The following is a 22,938-nucleotide window of genomic DNA, read 5'->3' as shown; positions in this document are numbered from 1 at the left end:
AAACAAAAAGTAAGCTTCAGATTTAGGAATCATTTAAGACTGATATGACACAGAGGATTAGTTTACATGTGGCTATTATTTCTTCGTTTTTGTCTTTTTATGCAATTAAACTAATGTTGTACAACTGTACCATTTCAGAGGATTGAATATATCGAAGAAAATACGTAACAAATACAAAACAAATCCCTTCGTTCAATGTTACTTTGAAATAATTGAAATCTAACCTAAAATCTTATTGAATTTTGAAATGTCTAATAAAAATTAGCGTTATACTAAGTAAACAATAAAAAGTAAAATCACAAAAATACTGAACTCAGAGGAAAATCAATTCGGAAAGTCCATAATCAAATGGCAAAATCAAATAACAAAACGCATCAAAAACGAATGGACACAAACTGTCATATTCCTGACTTGGTACAGGCATTTTCAAATGTGGAAAATCGTGGATGAAACCTGGTTCTATAGCGCTAACCCTCTCACTTTAATAACAGTCTCATCAAATTCCGTTATATTTACATGATGCGTTAAATAAACAGTCACAATTAATAAAATAGTCAAAATTATACAACTTACTTTGAATAGATAAAATACAAACCAGTTTCAACATAATTACGACAACAACCAATGTGACTTTCATTTCGGCCTCAGTTTTCTCATTCAATGTTATCAATAAACTTTGGAAATAACATCAAAAATACAATATTTACATATATTATATACTCCATACCACATGACATCTTCTATGTACGTGTAATTTTCAAGTGGTTTTTTTTAATACTTAAAAAAGGTATTACAATTTTATATTGATCTGATATCTTACTAGGTAAGCAATGGCGCTTAACTTATCATCCATGTAACTTTCTTACTAACTGTTATTCATCGGGTTAACGACCATCCAAAGATTCGTATACATGAACTTTAGATAGCAATTTGCCCCATCAAACCTATAGCAATTCGTTTTCAATTTCATAATGAAATTGGTGTACTATTGAAGCACTGATGTCTTCCTGTGTTGTCCTAAAAATAAAATATCATTGAAATTTAAATATACTTAGTGCTACAAACCTATTTAATAGAGGGCGAAAGAGTCCAGAGAACATTCAAACTCATAGATCCAAAAAAAAAATGACATTACCATGGCTAAAAAAGAACAAGCCGACCAATATAGTACCCAGGAAGACCAAGCAACACCATTTTACGTGAAATGAAAGATACTTTTGATACACATTTCTCTGTTATACAAGTGGGCGGTACAGGTAGCTATAAAAGTAGGTTTCTTCGCCAGTTTCTACAAAAGGAAATGCCGGGTCAGAAATAAGACGGTTTTTTTTGATTCGTTTGCTGTGTTTGAGCTTATGATTTTGTAATCGGATAAAGGACTAACCGTTAAACATTTTCCTTGAAGTTCGGAATTTTTGTTATTTTCCTTTTTTTATCCATACCGTTCTATACCGTTCTATAAGAACATTGAGGATTTGTTTTGATAAAAATGATCAACATACCTATGACTATTAAAAAGAAGATTTGGTTTGAATGCCAATGAGACAACTATCCACACGAGACCAATTTACACAAAAATTAACTGCAGTAGGCTACCGCAGAGCCTTCAAAATTGAACATAGTTCATACCGCATTATCATCATAAAAGTCCACTTCATGTTCATTTTATGTTTATTATTCGTCCATCATCATCTTCGCTAGCCAAGGGTTAGGATCCACTCCCGCTCTCTTCATCCTGGGCGGATTGAGATAAAATTTCGGAGACACAAGGTAAGGATTTCTATCGGTTGCAGTCAAAACTCGCTGCATCCAATCAAAAAGCGCCTATAACATGACCACGTGTAAATGCAGAAGGTGTTTGTTAACAATTACCACGTGTTTATAGTGCAACAAGTCTTTACATCCCTAAACATACGACTATATTTAGTGGCAACTTGAATGTTTTTACTCAACCAATAGAAGTTCCTGTGTATTTTTCATGCACAAATGCATGATATTAACGTATATTTAGATTTCCGGCTTTACCGAGTGTGTAGAATCTAGACGCTACCGTGTTTTTACCTCCAAATTGGAGAGTTTAAGTGCTACCATTGGTCAAGAATAATGTATTCGGAATGAGCGTGATTTTTATCTTCCGATAGGTGGCACAACATTGTTATCACAAATGTTGGCTCTATCCGGCAAGGGTGAAGAGAGCGGGAGTGGATCGTAACCCTTGGCTAGCGAAGATGGTCCACCATCTACCTTTGTTGAAAGTCTTCAAACAGAAATGTTTACATTTGACAAATAAAATGTATAGTCGTGAAATGGTTGTTAAAGATTTTAGATAGATATAGAAATTGAGGTAACATTTCTCGTTATGAAAAAAGGGTTTATAAGTGTGTAGAAATTTCAACACGAAATAATGCGTCCTTCTTAAAAACAACACGATAAAGGGACCTTTTTCTGCCTTGGTTTATACTAAGAGTACCAGTGACACTTGAATGAAAAAATTGCCACTGTTGACGCATTGTGGATCAAAATTTCCTAACTGTTTTTCCAAACTTTTGTAAGCTTTTGTGTCTTGGATGGAGAGTTGTCTGATTGTAAATAATACCACATCTTCTTATATCAAGGTAATTATAATAAGGATTTGACAGTACTGAATTATTGTATATAGTCAATATCTATAACAATATTGTAATGATGTTTTTTTCAACAAAAAGTACAACATCTGTAGCGAGACGGGTTTTTTTAAATGTTAAACATCAATAATGTAAGAAAGATACATGTAGCTTCCCTGTGTACATCTGTTGATTGTAATTTGATTTGTTGAATTTTAACAAATGAAAATGTACATCCTTATTATGAAGAAATTTAAGAAGAATCTGAACAGCAGCTTCGTATGCTTCGAAAAAAATATCAATAATTATTTTTAATCTGGTTAGGTCCTATATTTTTCTAATCAATTTATCAGATTTGAACATAGGCAAACTACTTGAATCATATTCTATATTTCATTGTGTAAACGGTGTAAAATGACATACATTGTAAACCGTTTAAATTTAAACAAGGAGGATGTAAAATTAATAAAAAGTTTAATCACAAAATCACTAAACTCCTTGGAAAATTGAAAACAAAAGTCCCTAATCAAATTGTAAAATCAAAGACTCAACAAGCAGAGCCAAATACAATGAAAGTTCCAACTACGTATTGGCTCCCGAAGCTACACAAAACACCATACAAATATAGATTTATTTCGTGTTCAAGTCATTGCTCCACTACTAAATTGTCTATTCTTCTTACCAGCATACTTGGTACAATTAAAAACCTGATAATAAATTGTTCAAATAAGACCTTCGAAAATAGTGGAATTAATTATTTTTGGAGTGTCAAGAACTCGTTGGAAGTACTTGATGAATTGCATGCTTATATTGGTGATATTGAATCTGTTCAAAGTTTTGATTTGTCAACCCTATATACCACATTGCCTCACATTCTCATAAAGAAATAATTTACATACCTAATTAAATGGGCATTTAAAAAGTCAGAATGTGAATATATATGTTCAAACTCTTTTAGGTCATTTTTTAGTAGCAATAAACAAAAAAACTATGTTAATTGGACATGCTTTGATACTATATATGCTCTTGAATTTTTACTAGATACCACTTTTGTTCGCTTTGGCGATTTCGTATATCGTCAGATTATCGGAATTCCAATGGGGACTAACTGTGCACCACTTATTGCGGACCTGTTTTTGTATTGCTATGAGTTACAATTTATGACAAAAATAAGCAAAAACCCATCGAAACAACCTCTGATAAACAAATTTAATAATACTTTTAGATATTTGGATGATATTTTGGCTCTCAATAATGACGACTTCAGTATGTATATTAAAGAAATTTATCCTGTTGAACTTACTTTAAATAAATTCCTCGATCTCGATTTTATATCACTAACGGAAAGCTGAATACTAAAATTTATGATAAAAGAGATGATTTTTCATTTCCTATCGTTAAATATTCATTTTTAGATAGTGACGTTCCCTTGTCACCATCTTACGGTGTTTATATATCTCAACTTGTACGATTCGCTCGTGTATGTAACAATGTTTTAAATTTTAACGAGAGAAATTTGTGTATTACTGAAAAATTATTACACCAGGGTTTTTGATGTCACAAACTGGTCAAAACATTTACTAAATTTTATCATCGGTATAAGGACATCATTAGTAAATATAGCTCAACATGCAGACGTCTTATACGTTCAAGTATTTCACATCCATTTTTTTATGGAAATATTTGTTATAAAGCACAAAGGTGTCAGTATTCACCTCAGAAACTAACAAAACCTTTGAATAGATTTATTAAGAAGGGATATAGTTACGATACTGTTGTCAGATCATTAAAGATTGCATATTTTGGCGTTAATATTGATTCACTTATAGAGTCTTTGCCACGGAACTAAACACATTTATTCAAAAATCAGTTGTTGGCATGACACGAGTTATGTTCTTCTCATATATGTTATGATGGTATGATACTAAACCTCTAACGGGAAGGATTGTGCCTGATGTACATATGATGAAATCATAATCTTTCAGTCAGTTTAATTGAAGTCTGGAGCTGACATGTCAGTTAACTGCTGCATGTAGTAGTCTGTTGTTATTTATGTATTATTGTAATTTTGTTTATTTTCTTTGGTTACATCTTCTGACATCAGACTCGGAAATCTCTTGATCTGAATTTTAATGTATGTATTGTTATTCGTTTACTTTTCTACATTAGCTAGAGGTATAGGGGGAGGGTTGAGATCTCACAAACATGTTTAACCCCGCCGCATTTTTGCGCCTGTCCCAAGTCAGGAGCCTCTGGCCTTTGTTAGTCTTGTATTATTTTAATTTTAGTTTCTTGTGTACAATTTGGAAATTAGTATGGCGTTCATTATCACTGAATTAGTATATATTTGTTTAGGGGCCAGCTGAAGGACGCCTCCGGGTGCGGGAATTTCTCGCTACATTAAAGACCTGTTGGTGACCTTCTGTTGTTGTTTTTTCTATGGTCGGGTTGTTGATTGTCTCTTTGACACATTCCCCATTTACATCCTCAATTGTATATATCATTCTTCGAAACATTTTAAGTTGATAAAAATGTATCTACTGTTTTGAACACACACTTAAAGAAAAATCCCCAAAATACTGAACTCCGAGAAAAATTCAAAAAGACAAGTCCCAAATCAAAATGCAAAACAAATGCTGAAACACATAAAACGAATTGATAATATCTGTAATTTTCCTGACTTTTACAGTCATTTTCTTAAGTAGAAAATTATGGATTGAACATGGTTGTAAAACTAGTTAAACCTCTTACTTGTACAATCTATGACAGGACAATCAATTGCCATGAAGTTGACAACTATGAGTGAACCAACAGACATAATAGGTAAATGTGAGAAGAAAAGCATAGGTACAGCAGTCGACATTAACTAATAATCTTAATCACTATAAAAGTAGAACATATGTAACAAAGAAGCGCAAAATTGCATACAAATCAGGCATATAAGCAAACACAGATGTCTTGTATGAGTTAAACATATATTTAATGGATAATGAATAATTGACATGGTTCAGTTTCAAAATTATACCAAGAAATTGGCAATAAAGATTTATTGTACATAGTCAATATCTATATCAATAGTGTAAAGAATATTATAAAATTAAAATACAACATCTGTAGCGAGATGGATTTTTTTTAAATGTCAACATCAATAATCTAAGAACGATACATGTAGCTTCCCTGTGTACATTATGTTGTTTGTATTTTGATTTATTAAATATTAACAAATGAACATGTACATTCTTAACGTGAAGATTAATGATAAGAATCCCATCACCAGCTTTGTAATCAACTACAAAAAATAATCAATTATAAATCTATTCTGAACTAATACTTGTCTGATCAATTTGTCAGATTTGAATATCGGCAAACTATTATCATTATAATTGATAGTGCATTGTGTAAATGACGTAAAATTAAATTAACGGTTTGAAACGAAGATAATTGAATGGAAACGTGAAAGCACAAACATATCAAACAAATGGATAAAAACTGTCATGTGATGCCATTTTTCCGATGATTTTTTAAACAAAGACAACAAGAATGTGTCCATAGTACACAAATGTCCCTCTCACACTATCTTTTGTTACGTTCAGTTGACCGCGCAATTTGGGTCAAAACTCTAATTACTTATCCTATCAAAAGGAACATGTGTACTAAGTTTCAAGTTGGTTGTACTTCAACCTTATCATAAATTACCTTGACCATAGACAAATTCAATATCGAGTATAGTTATGAAAACATAATAAACACACACACAAATTCAAAATAATTAAAATCAAAGGTTCGCAAAAATTTGTTACAGCTAAGGCTTCAGCACATGAATATTTTATAATTCTACTTAAGGTGCTATGGGAATCTAAAATAAAAACGAGTCAAAAATATAATAAAAAGGATAGGTCACCGGGCATCTTCTCAAGCTATAGGTTGTGACAAAATTTTTGTATTAATTATTCAGGAAAATACAGCATTTTGTTGTTGGAAACTTAATTAAATGATAGAATTGTAAACAAAAAAAACGAAAAGATAGCTTTCAGACAAGGTTTTGAGAATATCAATAGAAAAGATAGGGTAATCGTACGGTTTTTCCGGCTAAAATACAAAATAGGAAAATCCCATGTAGATGCACTGTTTTGGAGTTACATGCCCTAAAAATGCCAATTTAAACAAAATAAAAAAATCAACCAAAATAATATACATTTTTGTGCAAAATATAAAGTTATATTCTTATAAATTGGTTCTTTTGAATGAAAATTCACATTAGTGAACTGCACTCCTGCATCAAATCTTGCTAAATTGATCGAAAATCTGGACCTTAAAATCTCTGTTTTTTACAATCCAAGATGGCGAAAGACACCCATACCACCTTAATATGAGCAGTGGTGTTCCCTACACATTGGGAAAATACATGCTTTGTTAGAATCAGTAATGGATTGTTTTTGTTGATTATTCATTAGCAAATATTTGCACGAGAACAAGTAAACATGTTATTTAAAGGTAAAGTTTAATACATATAACTTTTAAACTCGCAGCAGTTGTTAGTACCTGTCCTTACTCAGGAACCCCATGTTCAGTGGGTGTTGTTATTGATGTTATTCATAAGTGTTTTTTTTGTTTTTTTAATATAGATTAGACCGTTAGCTTGCCTGTTGAAATGGTTTTACACTTTAGTCTCGTCATTTTGGAGCACTTTCTCCTGCAATCGTAATAACTACTGTTGATGTTTGTCAATTCCAAAACATATCGCAATAATAGATGTATGCAATAAATTCACAATTTACAGTTATGTCTATTTCTAAATGTTATTTCCTTTTTTTTTAATAAAAAATCATTATTTAATAGGAGCAGGCTAATATACATGATCAGTGATGATTGTGTTTGTACCCAGGGTAAAGTTTAACATATATCAAGAATATATGCAATCACTTTTAAGACGTTATTTCTTATTAGCAGTAATATCTTGGAAAATTAAGGACCTCATTGCCCCTTGTATGTGGCCTCGCTTTAATTGTCCTTGATAAGATGAACCCTTTTTACCAGAGGTACACACTTGTTTATAATAAATTATCAAGTCTTACAAAAACGCATGGCTTGGCCTAAACCCTATCGCTAACCCTAACCCATAGTTATGTATATACAAAAAATGAACGAAATACAAATATGTACCACATAAACAAACTACATGTACAACCACTGAGTTACAGGCTTCTGACTTGGAAAATGTACATGCTAGTACATACAAATATGTTTTGTTTGTTTTACAAAATAATAAAAAAAACTAGAGCTTGTTATACTAGTAATACTTGTTAAGGTAACAGGTACGTAAATGGCTTGTCCTGCGATTTTTAAAAGAAATTGTATGCACGTAGAACTTCTGAAAAGATGATGAAAAATCGAAAAATTTAAGGTGGTTACCGATCTAGTTTCTGAATTCCAGACATTTGAAAATGGCAAGGAAACAGCATAAAGTACATAGACATAACGTCAAATTTGAACCAAAAATATAAATTTCAAGCTTAACTTATTCTGCAGTTAAAACCAATCCTACGATTTTTCTACAAAAATTCAATGTTTTAAAGGTGCTATTTTCCTTTCTTTTGATATATAATTTTCAAGGGGTCACCGAACTCCTTTTTTATATATCAGCGTTGTAAGGGTGTTGCTGACGGAAAAAAAGGGAAAAATCATGACGTCGCCCAAAGGATTACGCAACGTCAATATAAAAAAGAAGATGTGGTATGATTGCCAATGAGACAACAATCCACAAAAGACCAAAATGACACAAACATTAACAAGTATAGGTCACCGCTATATCAGCCAACGACGGCTTCGTTATTTTTTCAGCACTACTAATGCGCTATAGAGCATAAAATTACGAATTTTCTATTATTATGTTTTTCAGTGATTATACAAGATCCTATTATTTATTACCAGTTTAAACTATTTTATAAATTTTAACTAAATCAGTTTAAAGCGTTGTGTATAATTTTCCTAACATTAATTGGTTGAGGCAAAGTAAAGTTAGAGAACGGAAACCTATTTTGGCACGAACGGATGGACGGACAAGTGTAAAACTTAATGCCCCTCCGCTAGGACGGAGGCATTATAAAACACAAGTTTAATTGTATTCACCCGATACTTGCAGAAGGTCATGCATATAAAATATATAAAATTATGTTTCAATGGCACGAGAACGGAACACAAACACGAACACATACTTCAATCACAATAGTACTGGTCATTTGGAAACTACAATGGTGTGTTTATGACACGAAAGGAGATGTGAGATAAAATCAAATTATAGGCTAAAGCCGAACAAATATAGTTTTTGCAGTTTAATGCACATTATTCCTTTTCTCCCTATCGTTTGTTTTGGTCCAATATTATAGTGACGGCAATGCATAGATAAGAATACTCAAAAACAAATGTATATAATATACATTCCAACTTATTCATCTTTCGATATTTTTGTTAGTCGGGGTTTCCGTCAAACTGTACTGTGCGCTATTCGTGTACACCATCAACACCTCCTCTTTTTCATAGATGGATTAGATCTAGTAAAAAAAGTCAAAAGCTTGGCTTCTCCGCAGTTGACACTGTTTCCTCGGGGTAATAGTCCGCTCTACCCCCTCTCAGCTATGTGTTTTTTGTATATTATTCAACACGGGCTTTGAACATACATTAAATGACGTTCTGGTAAATGTACTAGTATCCAGTTTAGATTTGTTTGCCAACTTTCATGCTTGAAGCAGGATGTGCACAATTTTTCACGAAGCCACCGCAATTTTTGTGAGCTGTAATGATCAAGCTAACAATGTACACACAGAATAAAAATGCTGCATGTGATTTGAAGAACCGTCTTCGAGGGAGTTTTAAAGTATGAATTTGCTGTTGCAGCGATTGGACTAAATTTCTAAATCTTTGAATGCATAATATACTTTGCAAATTATTTTATTGTTAAAGTGGAGGTAAAGAGTAATTTCATGCAGCGGATCTTTATTTTTCCCTTACCGCATTCTCATGCTTGAAGCTTGTAATTCACAATGTTCCATTCAATTAAACAAGAGTGAAAAGCAACGTGTAACATCTTTTACTAGTAATTTCATTTTCAAATTCAATTTATAGACCATATCGCGGACGTGAAAGAAAGCACTGTAAAAAAGGTTTTTTGTTTGTATGAACATCCATATGTTTATATTTAACTGCGAAATCAGAACTTTATACAACAGGAATATCAAATCAAGAGTATCAGAATTAACCTATTTTTTGTCGAAGATTGAATACGGCCTAGCTAGACGTTTTCACAATTGTTTTTGAGAAATAAATTAATTTCTTTGAAAGTGAATTCAAAAATGACTGAATGTTAACTGTCTGTGGCTATTTTGCTATGGATCGAATTTTGAAATAATAAAATGACACTAGTTAGTGTATGCTTTAATTTGTTATTGTGCATACCCGTAGCCAACGACCCCCCTTTTGAAAATTCGGTCCTGGTGTGAGTGTATGTGTGTAATGCATGTACATCATGTTTATAATATTATAATCAATACTTCATTTCGTTTTCACGCCCCGTATCAACATTCCCGATTTTCAAGTTAAATCTGTCTGATCTGTGCCGATTACCAGCATGTAGTAAGTTAATGTATGTACAGTTACTCCAATGAATATTCCATATACTTCCGAGACCGATTCTTTGTTCTTTTAAATAGTTTTGTAGAAACATTATGGTGAATAGCAGTTCTTGCATGCTCTAAGTTGGTCAGCTTATTCTCCAACTATCACGACAAGCCAAGTTACTTTTATTTTCATTGGAATGAAGCACTGTTTACCTGTGACAAGATATTTCATTTACATACATCAATTTTTTATATATTTTGATGAGGTGCATTCAAATTACAATACTCTTCCACCAAATTGACCGTTATTCCGACAAAGCGGAACATATTCCGACATCTTGAAAACATTTTTTTTGGTGTACGGGAGATAACTCCCATAGCAACAGACTTCGATTTTCCCGTTTTCCGCTAGAGGCGTTCATTTACGTACCTCTCACCTTAATGTTTTAACGAAATATTCAAAATAACACAGATGTTTGGTTCTGCTTCGGTCTAGAAATCAGTCAGACCTGGAAAACAAAGACAAACAAACGGATTACTAAGTATAAAAGAGATATAGAATCGTGTTTATATTAAACAGTTATTATCATTAATATGTAATATATGAATACATATCAAATATCTGATATAGATATCTTAGAACATAAAAGAGGGACAAACGATACCAAAGGGACAGTCAAACTCATAAATCTAAAACAAAGTGAAAACGCCATGGCTAAAAATGAAAAAGACCTTATACCTTGTATGAAGCAGACACCTCTTCAAACGATTGTTTTTATGGCATTAACACTAATTATCGCTATTTTGTGCATTTTTCTTTTGATCTTTTTTTGTGATAATTTTAATATCATACTTCTCGCTTGAGATGGAAAAATTATCACTAGAAACTAAGGAGGCCACGTGCGTTGCTAACGAAATTGACATGAAATTGACAACGTCGTCATATGTAAAATAGCGATAAATAGATTATCATTGGTCATCTCAACTCGATTGCTTTTCTCACTTTCGCTGTACCAGCTCAAGCGAGAAAATCAATGTCGGTGAGATGATCAACGATAATCTATAAATATAATCGATACAAATCATATGAGACAAGATTTGTGATAGTATCGTAATTGTCTGTACTTGACCAGCTTCTGTATCATGTGATAACAAAAATGAATGCAATTATAATCGTCAAACCTATGATAAAGCAAGTACGTGGAACCCCTGACAACTTATGACTGTTGTTCGCCTAACAGACATTCTCCCGGAAATTATATAGAACAATGCGATATATCTTTTCATTTAAAAAAAATCCATGTCTTTTATTCAACAAGTATCTAATAATTACAAATATACAAAAGCATTTTTTTCATATAGAAAATACTATTAAATGTATGTTCGAACGTCCATTGAAGGATATTCAATTTGGTTAAAAGGACAAATGTTGAAATATCGAAGTGAAGACGATTGTCATAAATATGACTGTTATGTTGATTTCTATTTTTCTGCCATAAAAGCATAAAATAACAAAACTATCGAACACCAGAGAATATGCAAATTATTGTTTTTTCTCTTAACTTGTTTATTTGACAACTTATGTTGTTCAAAATCATGTAATTTAAGTGAAAGATGTAACCTGGATCCACATACGAAGTGTTTTATATTGTTATAGCAAAATTCTTTATTATCCAGATTCCAAGCACTGTTCCACGGTAATGCAGATATACAGTTTCTGTTGCCAGACCAACTCTTAAAAATGTTGTTCATTGATGTTTTGCCTGAAGGACATTCAAAATTAAAACTGTCGTCGACTTTGATCTTATCCAAAACGTATCTGGAAATGGAGCACATCAATAAGTATACATGTGCTGTACATTAAAACATGATAAACTGTATATTACATGTACAGTTAGTTTTTATAATTCATGCTATACACAGCTACTTTTGCAAAGGTACTATTCCTGTACTAAAAATGTGTAGTACTGGAAATCTAATTTAAAAATCAGTACTATTTACTTACTCAAAAATTATTGTAATATTTAGGTACCTGTATTTTACAGTACTTTATTTGTACTTGAAATTTAGGCAGTACCGTTACATTTTCAGCATTTCAAAAGTATTCTTTATCATATCTTAAAGTTATGATTTTCAAACATGGAATATTGTAGTATTTCTGTACCAAAATATTTAGTACAAATCAAGTACTGTAAATTACAAGTACCTAAATATTACAATAGTACAGAAATAGTACTAAATATTAAAAATAAATTTCTAAGACTGCATGTTTAAGTACATAAATAGTACCTTTGCAAAAGTAGCTGTGTAGCATTATTCAAATGATAAATCTTGACTGAAACTACCTGTGGTTTTAATACAATTGATTACCACTCGGTATCAAAGACAAGGAACTATAGAGCTTGATAATTGATAACAAATAATTTGCATCAATTAAAGAGATATTATCAGATATAAATTAAAATTAGCTTTCATATGGTCCTTTTGGGACAAAAATCTACTATCCTTGTTCCTGATATCATAGAAAAGGATCATTCGCAGCATTTGTATACGACACAATGCCACATACAAAGAGTCCCTTGCGAAAAAGACCTAACATAACCTTAAATAGCACCCTTTATATTAAGAAAAATTTGTTTATACTAATTCAACTTCAATGAAAAGACTTCAAAAGGCGAAATTTTGTATTTCGCGTTCTAAATTTTAATTCTGATATATCTCATAATATTTTATATTGTTCAAGCGGGTTGTGATATTCTTGTTATTTACAAATCATGAAAATGATATTTAATTCATCATATGCTGTGTTGTCTTTGGTTGTATAAATGGTTGAACAGTTGAATATTCAACAGTGAGTCTGAAAGGAAATATTTTATAATTTTTGCTAACATTTCTTTAAAGGCTAGCCGGACAAATAGACAAAAATGTCTATTCGTCCGGCAATCAAATATGCGCGTGCGCGAAGATTTAATATCAGCAGCAGTATCATGCGGCGATTAAGTCCCCGGATGAAGTATCGGATTGCAAACGCGCGTACGCGATGGATGTTTTCAGAAATGGAGACCGTTTTTATGATTTTGAAGAAGTTTTGAAGAAAATAAGGGAATACGAAATAGCTACCAATACTAATTTTTATCGGAGAGACTCAAGAACTATAGCAGCTGCACGAAAAAGAGGAATAAAACGGAATATTAAGCCAGAATTGCTATTTTACTCTATTACCTTTGCATGTATATGTCGTGTACAAGTTGTGATTTTGTACATGTTATAACATGTACAAAAATATTGTACATGTTATAACTTGTATAATGCAAAAATACAAGTTATAACATGTACAAAAGTACCTCATACATGTTATAACCTGTACAAAATATTGCTTAAAAATGGTTTTAACTTGTACAAAATCGAAAAATAAGGATATTTTTTATTATCACAACAGGTGATATTGACCTCAATAACATTTTCATAACCTTTTTATTATTCCTTCATGTTAGTATGTATTGTCCTTTTTTGATACAGTTAATGTCCAGGGGTCGGTATTACAAAGAATTCCTAAGACCTATTCTAAGATATTTATCTTAGGACATGTCTTATGATCCTCTTATGACTATTTATGGACCTATATTTATTTGATGAATTATAATTTTGAGTGTCCACTTTGAAAGCAATAGTAAAATACTTTCATTCTAGTTGACACTAAAAGACATAAGAGGATATCCAGGATAGATGTGTCTACAAATAAAATTAAGAATTGAAATCGGGTATGTGTCTATCCACAACAACCCACCAATTGAGCAGACAACATCCAAAGGCTACACATAAATGCTTTCAAAGTAGAGAATATATTTAAAACATCAAAATGACATTTGCCTCATGCAATGATCTTATAGTTTATAAACAAAAAGTGAGTTATAAATTTACATAAGTCATGCCAAAGGCCAAAAATGTTGAAGAGTAGATCCAAAGATATTGATAATGAAGCATGGTCCAATGAAAACTATTTCAGCTCTCTCTTGCTTTTACGGAGTAAGCATATAAGGTATTGTTTTAGTCTTTGCATGCTTTAAACACGAGAGGGTAAAACGCTCGGGAAAAAGACCAAATCAAAGGTAATATTAAAGTTGTTTTTTTAAGAATTGTTAATGGTTTTAAATGATCCATCTCCTCACATGAGACCGACTAATTTTTATTTTTATATTTTCATCATATTTTAACCCCCCCCCCCCCTTTCCCCCCAAAAAAACAAGCCTGAATATAGTTCGTAATTTGTCTGAAATGAGCACACATATAATACCCCAAAAATAAATTGACGGAACAGAACGTGTTTGCATCCGTAGTTGATCAAAGTTTTTAAGAAACTAACGATATCCGCCAGCAAAATAATGTTGTTTACATATTCTGAGAGATGCAAAAGCATATTTAGGAGGGGACCCAGGAAACGATCCCCTTTATGGAGCTTTTATAATGGTTTTGCATACTTTTATGGTACTTAACATGTTTTATACCAAACGAAAAGAAGGAAAGGGGGATGGGGTGCTCAAACATACCGGCTGGAACGTTTGGTATTGCACATTTTAATATGAGAATTAAATCTAACTTTATAAATGTATGAACTTCTTCATTTACATGTACATCTGTATATAAAAAATACATTCAGGTACAGAATTACAAATATGAAATATGAACGAGGGGGGTTGGGTGGGGTAGGATTTTTATCAGGACTCCGGGATCAGCTGTTTTTAAGCTTGGGATTTCGAGATTGACCCTTTCAGGATCCTGGAATTCTTTATTTCGGGATGTCGGGATTTACTTTATCTAATTTTGGAACCTCCTGATTTAGTGCTTTTAAGCCCCGGATTTCGGGATCAGGACCCCTCCTATCCCCCATCATAAATGTGCATGGTTCTGTGCAAAAAATTATTCAGTGTCGCAGGGCTTCTCATCTGCATTGATTTTTTTTACGATCAATGCATTTGAATGGAATAATGTAGTTGGAGGAACACCCCCACCCACCCTTTTTACTCTGTGTTTGGACCCCCTTTTAAAATGGCTGCATCCGACTGTGATCTGCATGCATTGTTTAATTTCAAATGAATATTTTCCATGATCATTTCTAATCCTTTGCTGCTTATCATTTCAGGACATTTAGGCAGCATTGCTCATCTAGCATCAGTTTCCTGTTGTCAAGTGATGGACACTACCTAGAATTGAAGTCTATTAACAATGAACATAATCATGACACTTCTGAGGTAAACATGTAAATGTTACAATTGTTTACGGTCTAATGTTAATCCACTTTCTTTTGAACTTATAATGTAAATGCCAATCTTAATTGACTAGGTTTACATGTATATCTAAAAAGATGTGGTATGATTGCAAATGAGATAACTCTCCACAAAAGACCAAGTGATACAGAAATTTACAACTATAGGTCACTGTATCGACTTCAACAATGAGGAAGTTCATACCGCATAGTCAGCTATAAAAGGCCCCAAAATGACAATATAAAACAATTCAAAGGAGTAAAATCTGACGGCCTAATTTATGTACAAAAAAAATGAATGAAAAAAATAATATATTACACATAAACGAACAACAACAACTGCATTACAAGATCCTGACTCAAGTGACCTTCAACCCCAATCAATTAATCAATATAATGTACATGGAAAATTGTCTTCTTAGCAATCATTCCATATCTCTAAATTTATTCGTAAATGTCACAATAAGATAAACATGTATATATATATCTTTAGTCTAACAGGTTTAGTTTGAAGAGAAGAAATATATTTAAGTTCACTAAAGTCATTGAAAGTAGTTAAACATAACTTTCCGTCACATTAATTGAATTATCATGACCCATTTTATTTTTCAAAATCAAAATTTTAGCCTAATTTTCATAGTTAACTGATTGATAATGTCTGTTACCTTTTTGCTTATCAAGGAAAACAACATGAAACAGTACCAGTATACATGTATGATGACTCTGCCAATTTTCAGTTTTATTTATTTGGTCAATATACAGTTTAATACCAGCATAATATCACTGTTTTATATCTATTTCAGGAACAATAGTTGAATTGTCTGAAAAATTAATTGGTGACATTTAGATTATAGATAGTTGTCTCATTGGCATCATACCACATTCCTTATTATGTCTAAGCACTTGTAAGTCAAATTGTCACATGTTATAGTATTTGTTGCATAATATTTCAGTACTCAGTGACATAAAGTATCCACCAAAGTTATCCAGGAAAGGACGACCAAAAGGCAGTGAGAAAACCGTTATTGGTATAACAAAGAAATCTAAGAGACATCACCTTCAGCCTTTCTTCAAGAAAAGTAGTGGGATAAAAGAATTAGGTAATGTTTGCTCTAATTCAAATTAATTATGAAAGGGTAATTTCAAAAAAAATTATTTAGACTTATTTTTTTAAATGTACTTGTATGTCTATTCAATATGAGATTAGTGTTTGGTTTAAGATTATGGTTCTGGTTAAAGCTAGTCTCATAAAATGGATGTGTGCTCACATCAACAAGTGACTAAAATAAACAATTCCATAATGACGTAAGCTTTAAAAGTATATTCCTAATAATGTTTTTTATCTAAAGTTTTGAAAAATGAAAATGTGAGCTGATCTTTCTATTGAGGCATTTCATGTTGTTTATGAAAAGCAATATTTTGTTTTAGATGAAATAAAGTGTATGTCTTGAATGTATAAAGAATATTGGCTTTGATATTCTTTGACATTTAAAAACAAAATATTACATGTTTTATTTTATTTTACAGCAATATTACAGTGGATTCTGGGAGATGAAAAAGGAAAAACAGTTTTTGAGAATAAAGAAAAAGTTTTTCAAAATGAAGTACAGGACCTTGCTTTTTCAAGTGCTCTTGTTGATGAGAGTGTAGACCTATTAATCGTTGAAAAGTTTTTTACAAAAGAAGCAATGATTGATGTCATGAGTGTAGTTATGAGAAACAAAGAAAACTCATTTCATAAATGTGGTTCATGCACTATGGATTTGACTTTGACAACTAATGTTGTTAAGTGCTCATCATGTCTAGGATGGAACCACTTGCCATGTGTATTTTTGAAAACTGTTCCAAAAGCTAAACATTGGTATTGTAAAAGATGTAAGCAAATCAATAAATAAAGATTCATCAAAATTATATTCAATAGCATATACATGTATCATATTGTTCCTCATTATGTCTGCCATTTTTTGCTGAAAGGGTATCAGTTTAGTTCAGACAATAGTATTTTTATTTGATAAAGTAAAGAACAATGAATACTACTAGAAAACGTCATTTGTAATTTATGGTTAGTAAAGCCTGTCTTACCAAATATTTGTGCAGACGCTTGTGATGACAAAGGATCTTTGTATTTTTTCCCAATTAAGTATGTATTGCCATAATTGTATAGCTACTGTTTCAATAAAATTGATAAGTTTCTTCTTAATGATTTAAAACATTGTGGTCCTTTACAGCTTTCCATTTTTTTTGTGTATTTGTATTTTTATCACTTCTTACTTTTATTTGATCTTGTATACATGTATATACTATATATGCTGCTATTTATAACATATGATTGTTTAATATGATATTTGATGTTAATTATATTGATAGTATTTTTATTTTCTTTGAATTTAACTACTTCATATAAAATAAATTTACAGGTCTTGAAATAAATTGTTATGGTTTCCCTATGCAAGCAAAGTTTTTTTTATGGTACTATAGGAATCTTTCTGTCAATCTATATAAAAATAAGGAGATGTGGTATAATTGCCAACGAGCCAACATCCATTTATCTGTCCATGATCTTCATGTGTTCCTAGTTTGCATACACCAAAAACAAAGCTTTATATGATCAGTGACTGTATAAAGCACAATTAATAGGTCATGTGCATTGTAAATGTACACTGAGTCAATCTGGACCAAACTGTCAAAATCCTTCTTTTGGATGTATGTATTGCCTCACATGTGTAGAGTCACATTATGTGAGACAAGTAGATGCTTATCAAGTGGCAACAGCTTAAGCTGTTTGTTTTAAGATGTATATTACAGAAAGTATAAGACTTTTGATACCTCATTTTATATCCTGCATACAGATGCCTTAAAGTGGTAAATTATTGTTCATTGTCCTTGACCTCATTTCAAAATTTTCAGACACCAAACTCCAGTTGCCCATTTAATAGATTTTCATATATATATATAAAATTGAAAATGGAAATGGGGAATGTGTCAAAGAGACAACAACCCAACCAAATAAAAAAACAACAGCAGAAGGTCACCAACAGGTCTTCATTGCAGCGAGAAATTCCCGCATCCAGAGGTGTCCTTCAGCTGGCCCCTAAACAAATATATACTAGTTCAGTGACAATGAACGCCATACTAATTTCCTAATGTACACAAGAAACTAAAGTTAAAATAATACAAGACTAACAAAGGCCAGAGGCTCCTGGCATATACATGTATGTTTAATACTATGTGTTAATACATGTACACTTTTCCTAGAAAATACTGAACAGAATGACTTCATATTTCTTTCCCATTTGACCTTTGTCAGATGAATTGGTAGGCATTTTAGGTCTGCTTCCTTTCTGGTTTATCTAGCAAGAATATGGTTTCGGAGTGGACATAAGATAAATTATTTAAACATGAAGGTCAAGTTAAGAGGTAATCTTAAATGCCATGGAACTCCTCGTTCTGAGTTGTAGCATCCATGCGATAAATATTAAAAGCCTACAACAAGAATTTGTAACGTCTCTATATACAAATCCTTACATAAGCAAATCAAATATTTTGATCGTGCCGTCTTTAGTCAAGATAAATATGATACATGGATACTGCTATACATCATCTTGTCATGCCAATATAATAAGTCAGTCTAAAGACAAAAACAAATTTGGCCCAGGCATTGAAGCTTTTATTAGAACAACTTTGAGAAAAAATGATTAAAACTAAAGGGATGGCATTGCTGAAAAGGCACCAACCATGAACATGATGAAATCTCTATGTTTATGAGGAAAAGTTTCGAATATAAAACATTAAATGGTTATGAATCGGAAGGGGTTGAACTACCAAAAAAAACATGACGTGTTAATATTCTCTACCACCTATAGTCGTACAGTGTCCCATGTTGTCATGTTTCACTTACTTTAAATTCCTTTCAAACTTTATTAAAAAAAAATAAGGAGATGTGGTATGATTGCCAATGAGGACAGTCCACCAAAGTTCTAAAGTAAATGTCAGCAATTATTGACAACCGTTTAGCCTTCAACAATGAGAACAACCCAGACAGTATGGTTGGCTATATCTGACATAAACTTGAAAAATATGAAGAAGACATGAACTAACGACAACCACTGAACAACAGGCTCCTAACTTAGACAGACACATGAAAAAGTGGCGAAATTAACATGTTCAAGAGTGCTTAATGTGTATACATATCTTTATTTGCATATAACACACAAGCGGATATAATTGGAGAGGTAATTGAGGTTCCGATTTCCCTAAAAGTCCTAGATATTATAACAATTAAGCTGTATATTCTAAAGAAAGTTCAATGGCATTCAATGGTTTGTAGCTTGTAATTGAGAAAATTAAATGAAAGTGCATGCACCCGAGATTTAAAATTAGATATAAATAACGTTATTTTCTTTTCCTGCCATATTGACACATTTTTAAATTACGTTCATCTGTGTAATCTTATTTGGACACTACGCTATCGCTATTCGGCAAGAACCAGTTTTTGACAGTAACGCCGTCTAATTTTGATAGAAGATGTACTGTTTAATTCCATTGGTAACTTTAACATGCTTTTCAGAACTTTACCATGACATGTTATGAGCATGAACTAGACTTTCGAGCTCAGTCTGTATAAATATGAATATAAAAGTCCGATAGGTGGTCAAATCAACCGTTCAATGTGTTCTTTTTCGTCATGAAAACTCTGTTAGACTTTATTTCTCCGAACTTATCAGCCTTTACTTATCTCCTTAAAAATAACTTCATTATAAAAATTGTTCCTATCCTTGGCCGGACAAATAGCAAAATACCGTATAAATGCTATTTGTCCGGCTTGCCGGACTAATAGACATTTCTGCCTATTTGTCCGGCTAGCCGTTCTTTAAACGGTTTTGTGTGTACTAAGCCTCATCAGCACGGAATTGTATGCAGCAAAACAATCACTCAAAGGATTATTTTCAATTGTCAAATAGTAATTGTGCATGATTTTCTTATAGAAAATATATTTGTTAGCAATGGCACCTTCCTTACTTTATGAAGTACGTGGGCTTGTAAAATCTATTGGACAAATCAAAGGGAAAATACACGTCATGTCACATGCGACTTAATACAGTATTTCTTAATAATATCAGATGAATGTAGTTCACATTATAAACAATGGTGAATAAAACGCACAAACGTACTAAAAGGAATATTTTTTTTGAAAATCTCTGTCAGGAAAAAAAACAATTTTACAATTTGTCTACATATTTTAAATCTGACGGGTCAACTGTTTAATTCAATGTGTATCAACCTTGGTAGTTGATCACTTTATATATAAAATAGGTTCTTTAAAGACAGACATAATACAATTCATTTAGGTAGGTTATAATCTATCATAATTTATAACAGACAAACACTGTCGAACTGCAAAGGTACGATAATAGCACTCGCTCTAAGTCGCATAGGCTTTGAATTGAAACAAACATGATCAAAATGCCCGACAATAACCTAAAAGCCAAATGAATGTTCTAGTTGACAGCTGCATGTGCAAAAAATGCGTGACGTTTTAAAGCTGGACCAAAAAGAACATAATATTATAATATTGACAATTACGAAAATTACAATTCATTCACTAATTAGGAGAAAGCTGCGATGGTCATATTGTATACTTTACTCGATCCTGTAACGTTAAACATTTTTGTTTTAAAAATAAACAGAAGCTGTTTTTGTCAAATTATTTGTAAATTGTGTTTTATATACATGTCCTTTAAATCCGTGCAATTTGTTTGTCAAACAACTCATATTTATCAAATGTTCACGAATGTAGAAAAGAAAACTTCATTGTATGCTGTATATGTATTTATCAATTTCTAAAAATAAATGCACTATTTATGTTATCGTTACAATTGTTACACCTGATCTTCGTTATCAAACCAATTGACAATTGGCATTTTAGAAAAGAAGTGGTCAAATGAGGTAGATTTGAATGATAAAAATTAGTCGAAAACTGAATCTTTTCTCGATAAGTCATAGTTTGGTTCTGACCATTCCTGTTGAATAAATCCAGAAAAGCGCGTTGGACGCAAGAAATTATTAAACGTGTTGTTTTCATTTTTGACGTCGGTAATATAACAGTTATATAATAATGTTTTCCATAGTCAATGTTAAAAACAACATTAATATCATTATTATACTGACTGTTAACTATTTTGAATAGTGACAATAGTGTATTTCAATGTAAAAATGCCTTTTATGTAATCTTACCACTATATATTTGCTCTCTTAAAAAGACTTTGACTTTGTCTGTATAGCTGCAAGAAAGATTATCAAAGGGATTGATTCAATAGTATGTTTTGAGGTGAAATGATAGATTTTAACTCTGTATCTGAATATAAATCAATACTGACAAACACTAGAATACTGGTTGGCCTGTTGCTAGAACTTGTGTTAAACTTGCTATAAGGTTCCAGCGGTTTGCTCATTGTTGAAAGCTTAAACTCATGTTCACTTCAAGATGAAGAAGTACAATTATAGCATTATGTCCTAGATTTGTCTCTGTATTATTTTGGATTTTTCTCAAGAAGGTGTACTCCAATCCTCTTCCATTTCATTTTACGAACCTTCTTCACATTACTCTATAACTTAAAAAAAAACAAGTAATCTTAACAGTAAATGTCATTTATTACAATTTATCTGTAACACATGACTATTTTGGTTTCAATAGCAGTGAACATATGTTAACAAATATAAAATAAAGTTTAAACAGAAACTACAATATCTTAAAGTCTCTCAAATGTCCTTATAATTCAAATAATATCTACTACAATGTATTTTCCATTATTGTTCAAATTCAATTATTGTAAAAGTTGATATTAACAGTACAATTTGAAATATTCATCAATGGCATCATCTTCATTTGCTTTGGGGCACTTATTTGGTGGTCAGAATTCTCGACTGATTGGCAATAGTCCACCAAAACATCATCAGGTAGTCCCAAAAAGTCAGTGATATCTGGAGCATATGGTGCAGTTTCCACTGAAATAATATAGATAAAATCAGCTTTTGAGTGTGAACAAAGTACCAATACTATTAGGTAACAAATTGTTCTAGCTGAACATAAAAAAAAAGTTGCACAAATACTTCTTGGCCATATTTACACATATAGCGGTACATCATTTGTACTATCAAAAACAAGTAAAAGCGTACTTTCATTTTTAAAATGTATTGAAGAATGTTGAGACATAAATGTATTTACATGTGTTAAATATGCAATTAATTCACCTGAATGCCATTTTGTTAATGAACTCCATTATATGTAACGGGACATGTATGACAGTGACTTTAAGGAAGATCTCATTGTTGAAGACTATGTGACAAACCTTTTGTCATTTATTTCATGTCGTTGACCCAAAATATATGTTGGTATTTTTTCTTTTTTTATTCAGGTACTATTGAAATAATATTAACATATATAGTTAATATTATTTCA

General features: G+C 31.8%; 1 protein-coding gene across 1 annotated transcript; it reads left to right on the top strand.

The window, feature by feature from the left end:
* Window positions 1–13,256: 13,256 nt before the first annotated feature.
* Window positions 13,257–17,736, top strand: LOC134717680 (uncharacterized). Its single transcript, XM_063580178.1, has 3 exons — window positions 13,257–13,446; window positions 16,433–16,579; window positions 17,007–17,736. The coding sequence occupies exons 1-3, from the start codon at window positions 13,257–13,259 to the stop codon at window positions 17,372–17,374; spliced, it is 705 nt and encodes a 234-aa protein (XP_063436248.1). The 3' UTR covers window positions 17,375–17,736.
* Window positions 17,737–22,938: the final 5,202 nt, after the last annotated feature.

This window comes from Mytilus trossulus, chromosome 5 (genome assembly GCF_036588685.1).
Source record: "Mytilus trossulus isolate FHL-02 chromosome 5, PNRI_Mtr1.1.1.hap1, whole genome shotgun sequence".
Classification (NCBI taxonomy): Eukaryota; Metazoa; Mollusca; class Bivalvia; order Mytilida; family Mytilidae; genus Mytilus; species Mytilus trossulus.
The sequence above is the reverse complement of the archived record's forward strand: the minus strand, read 5'-3'. Positions and strand labels throughout refer to the sequence as shown.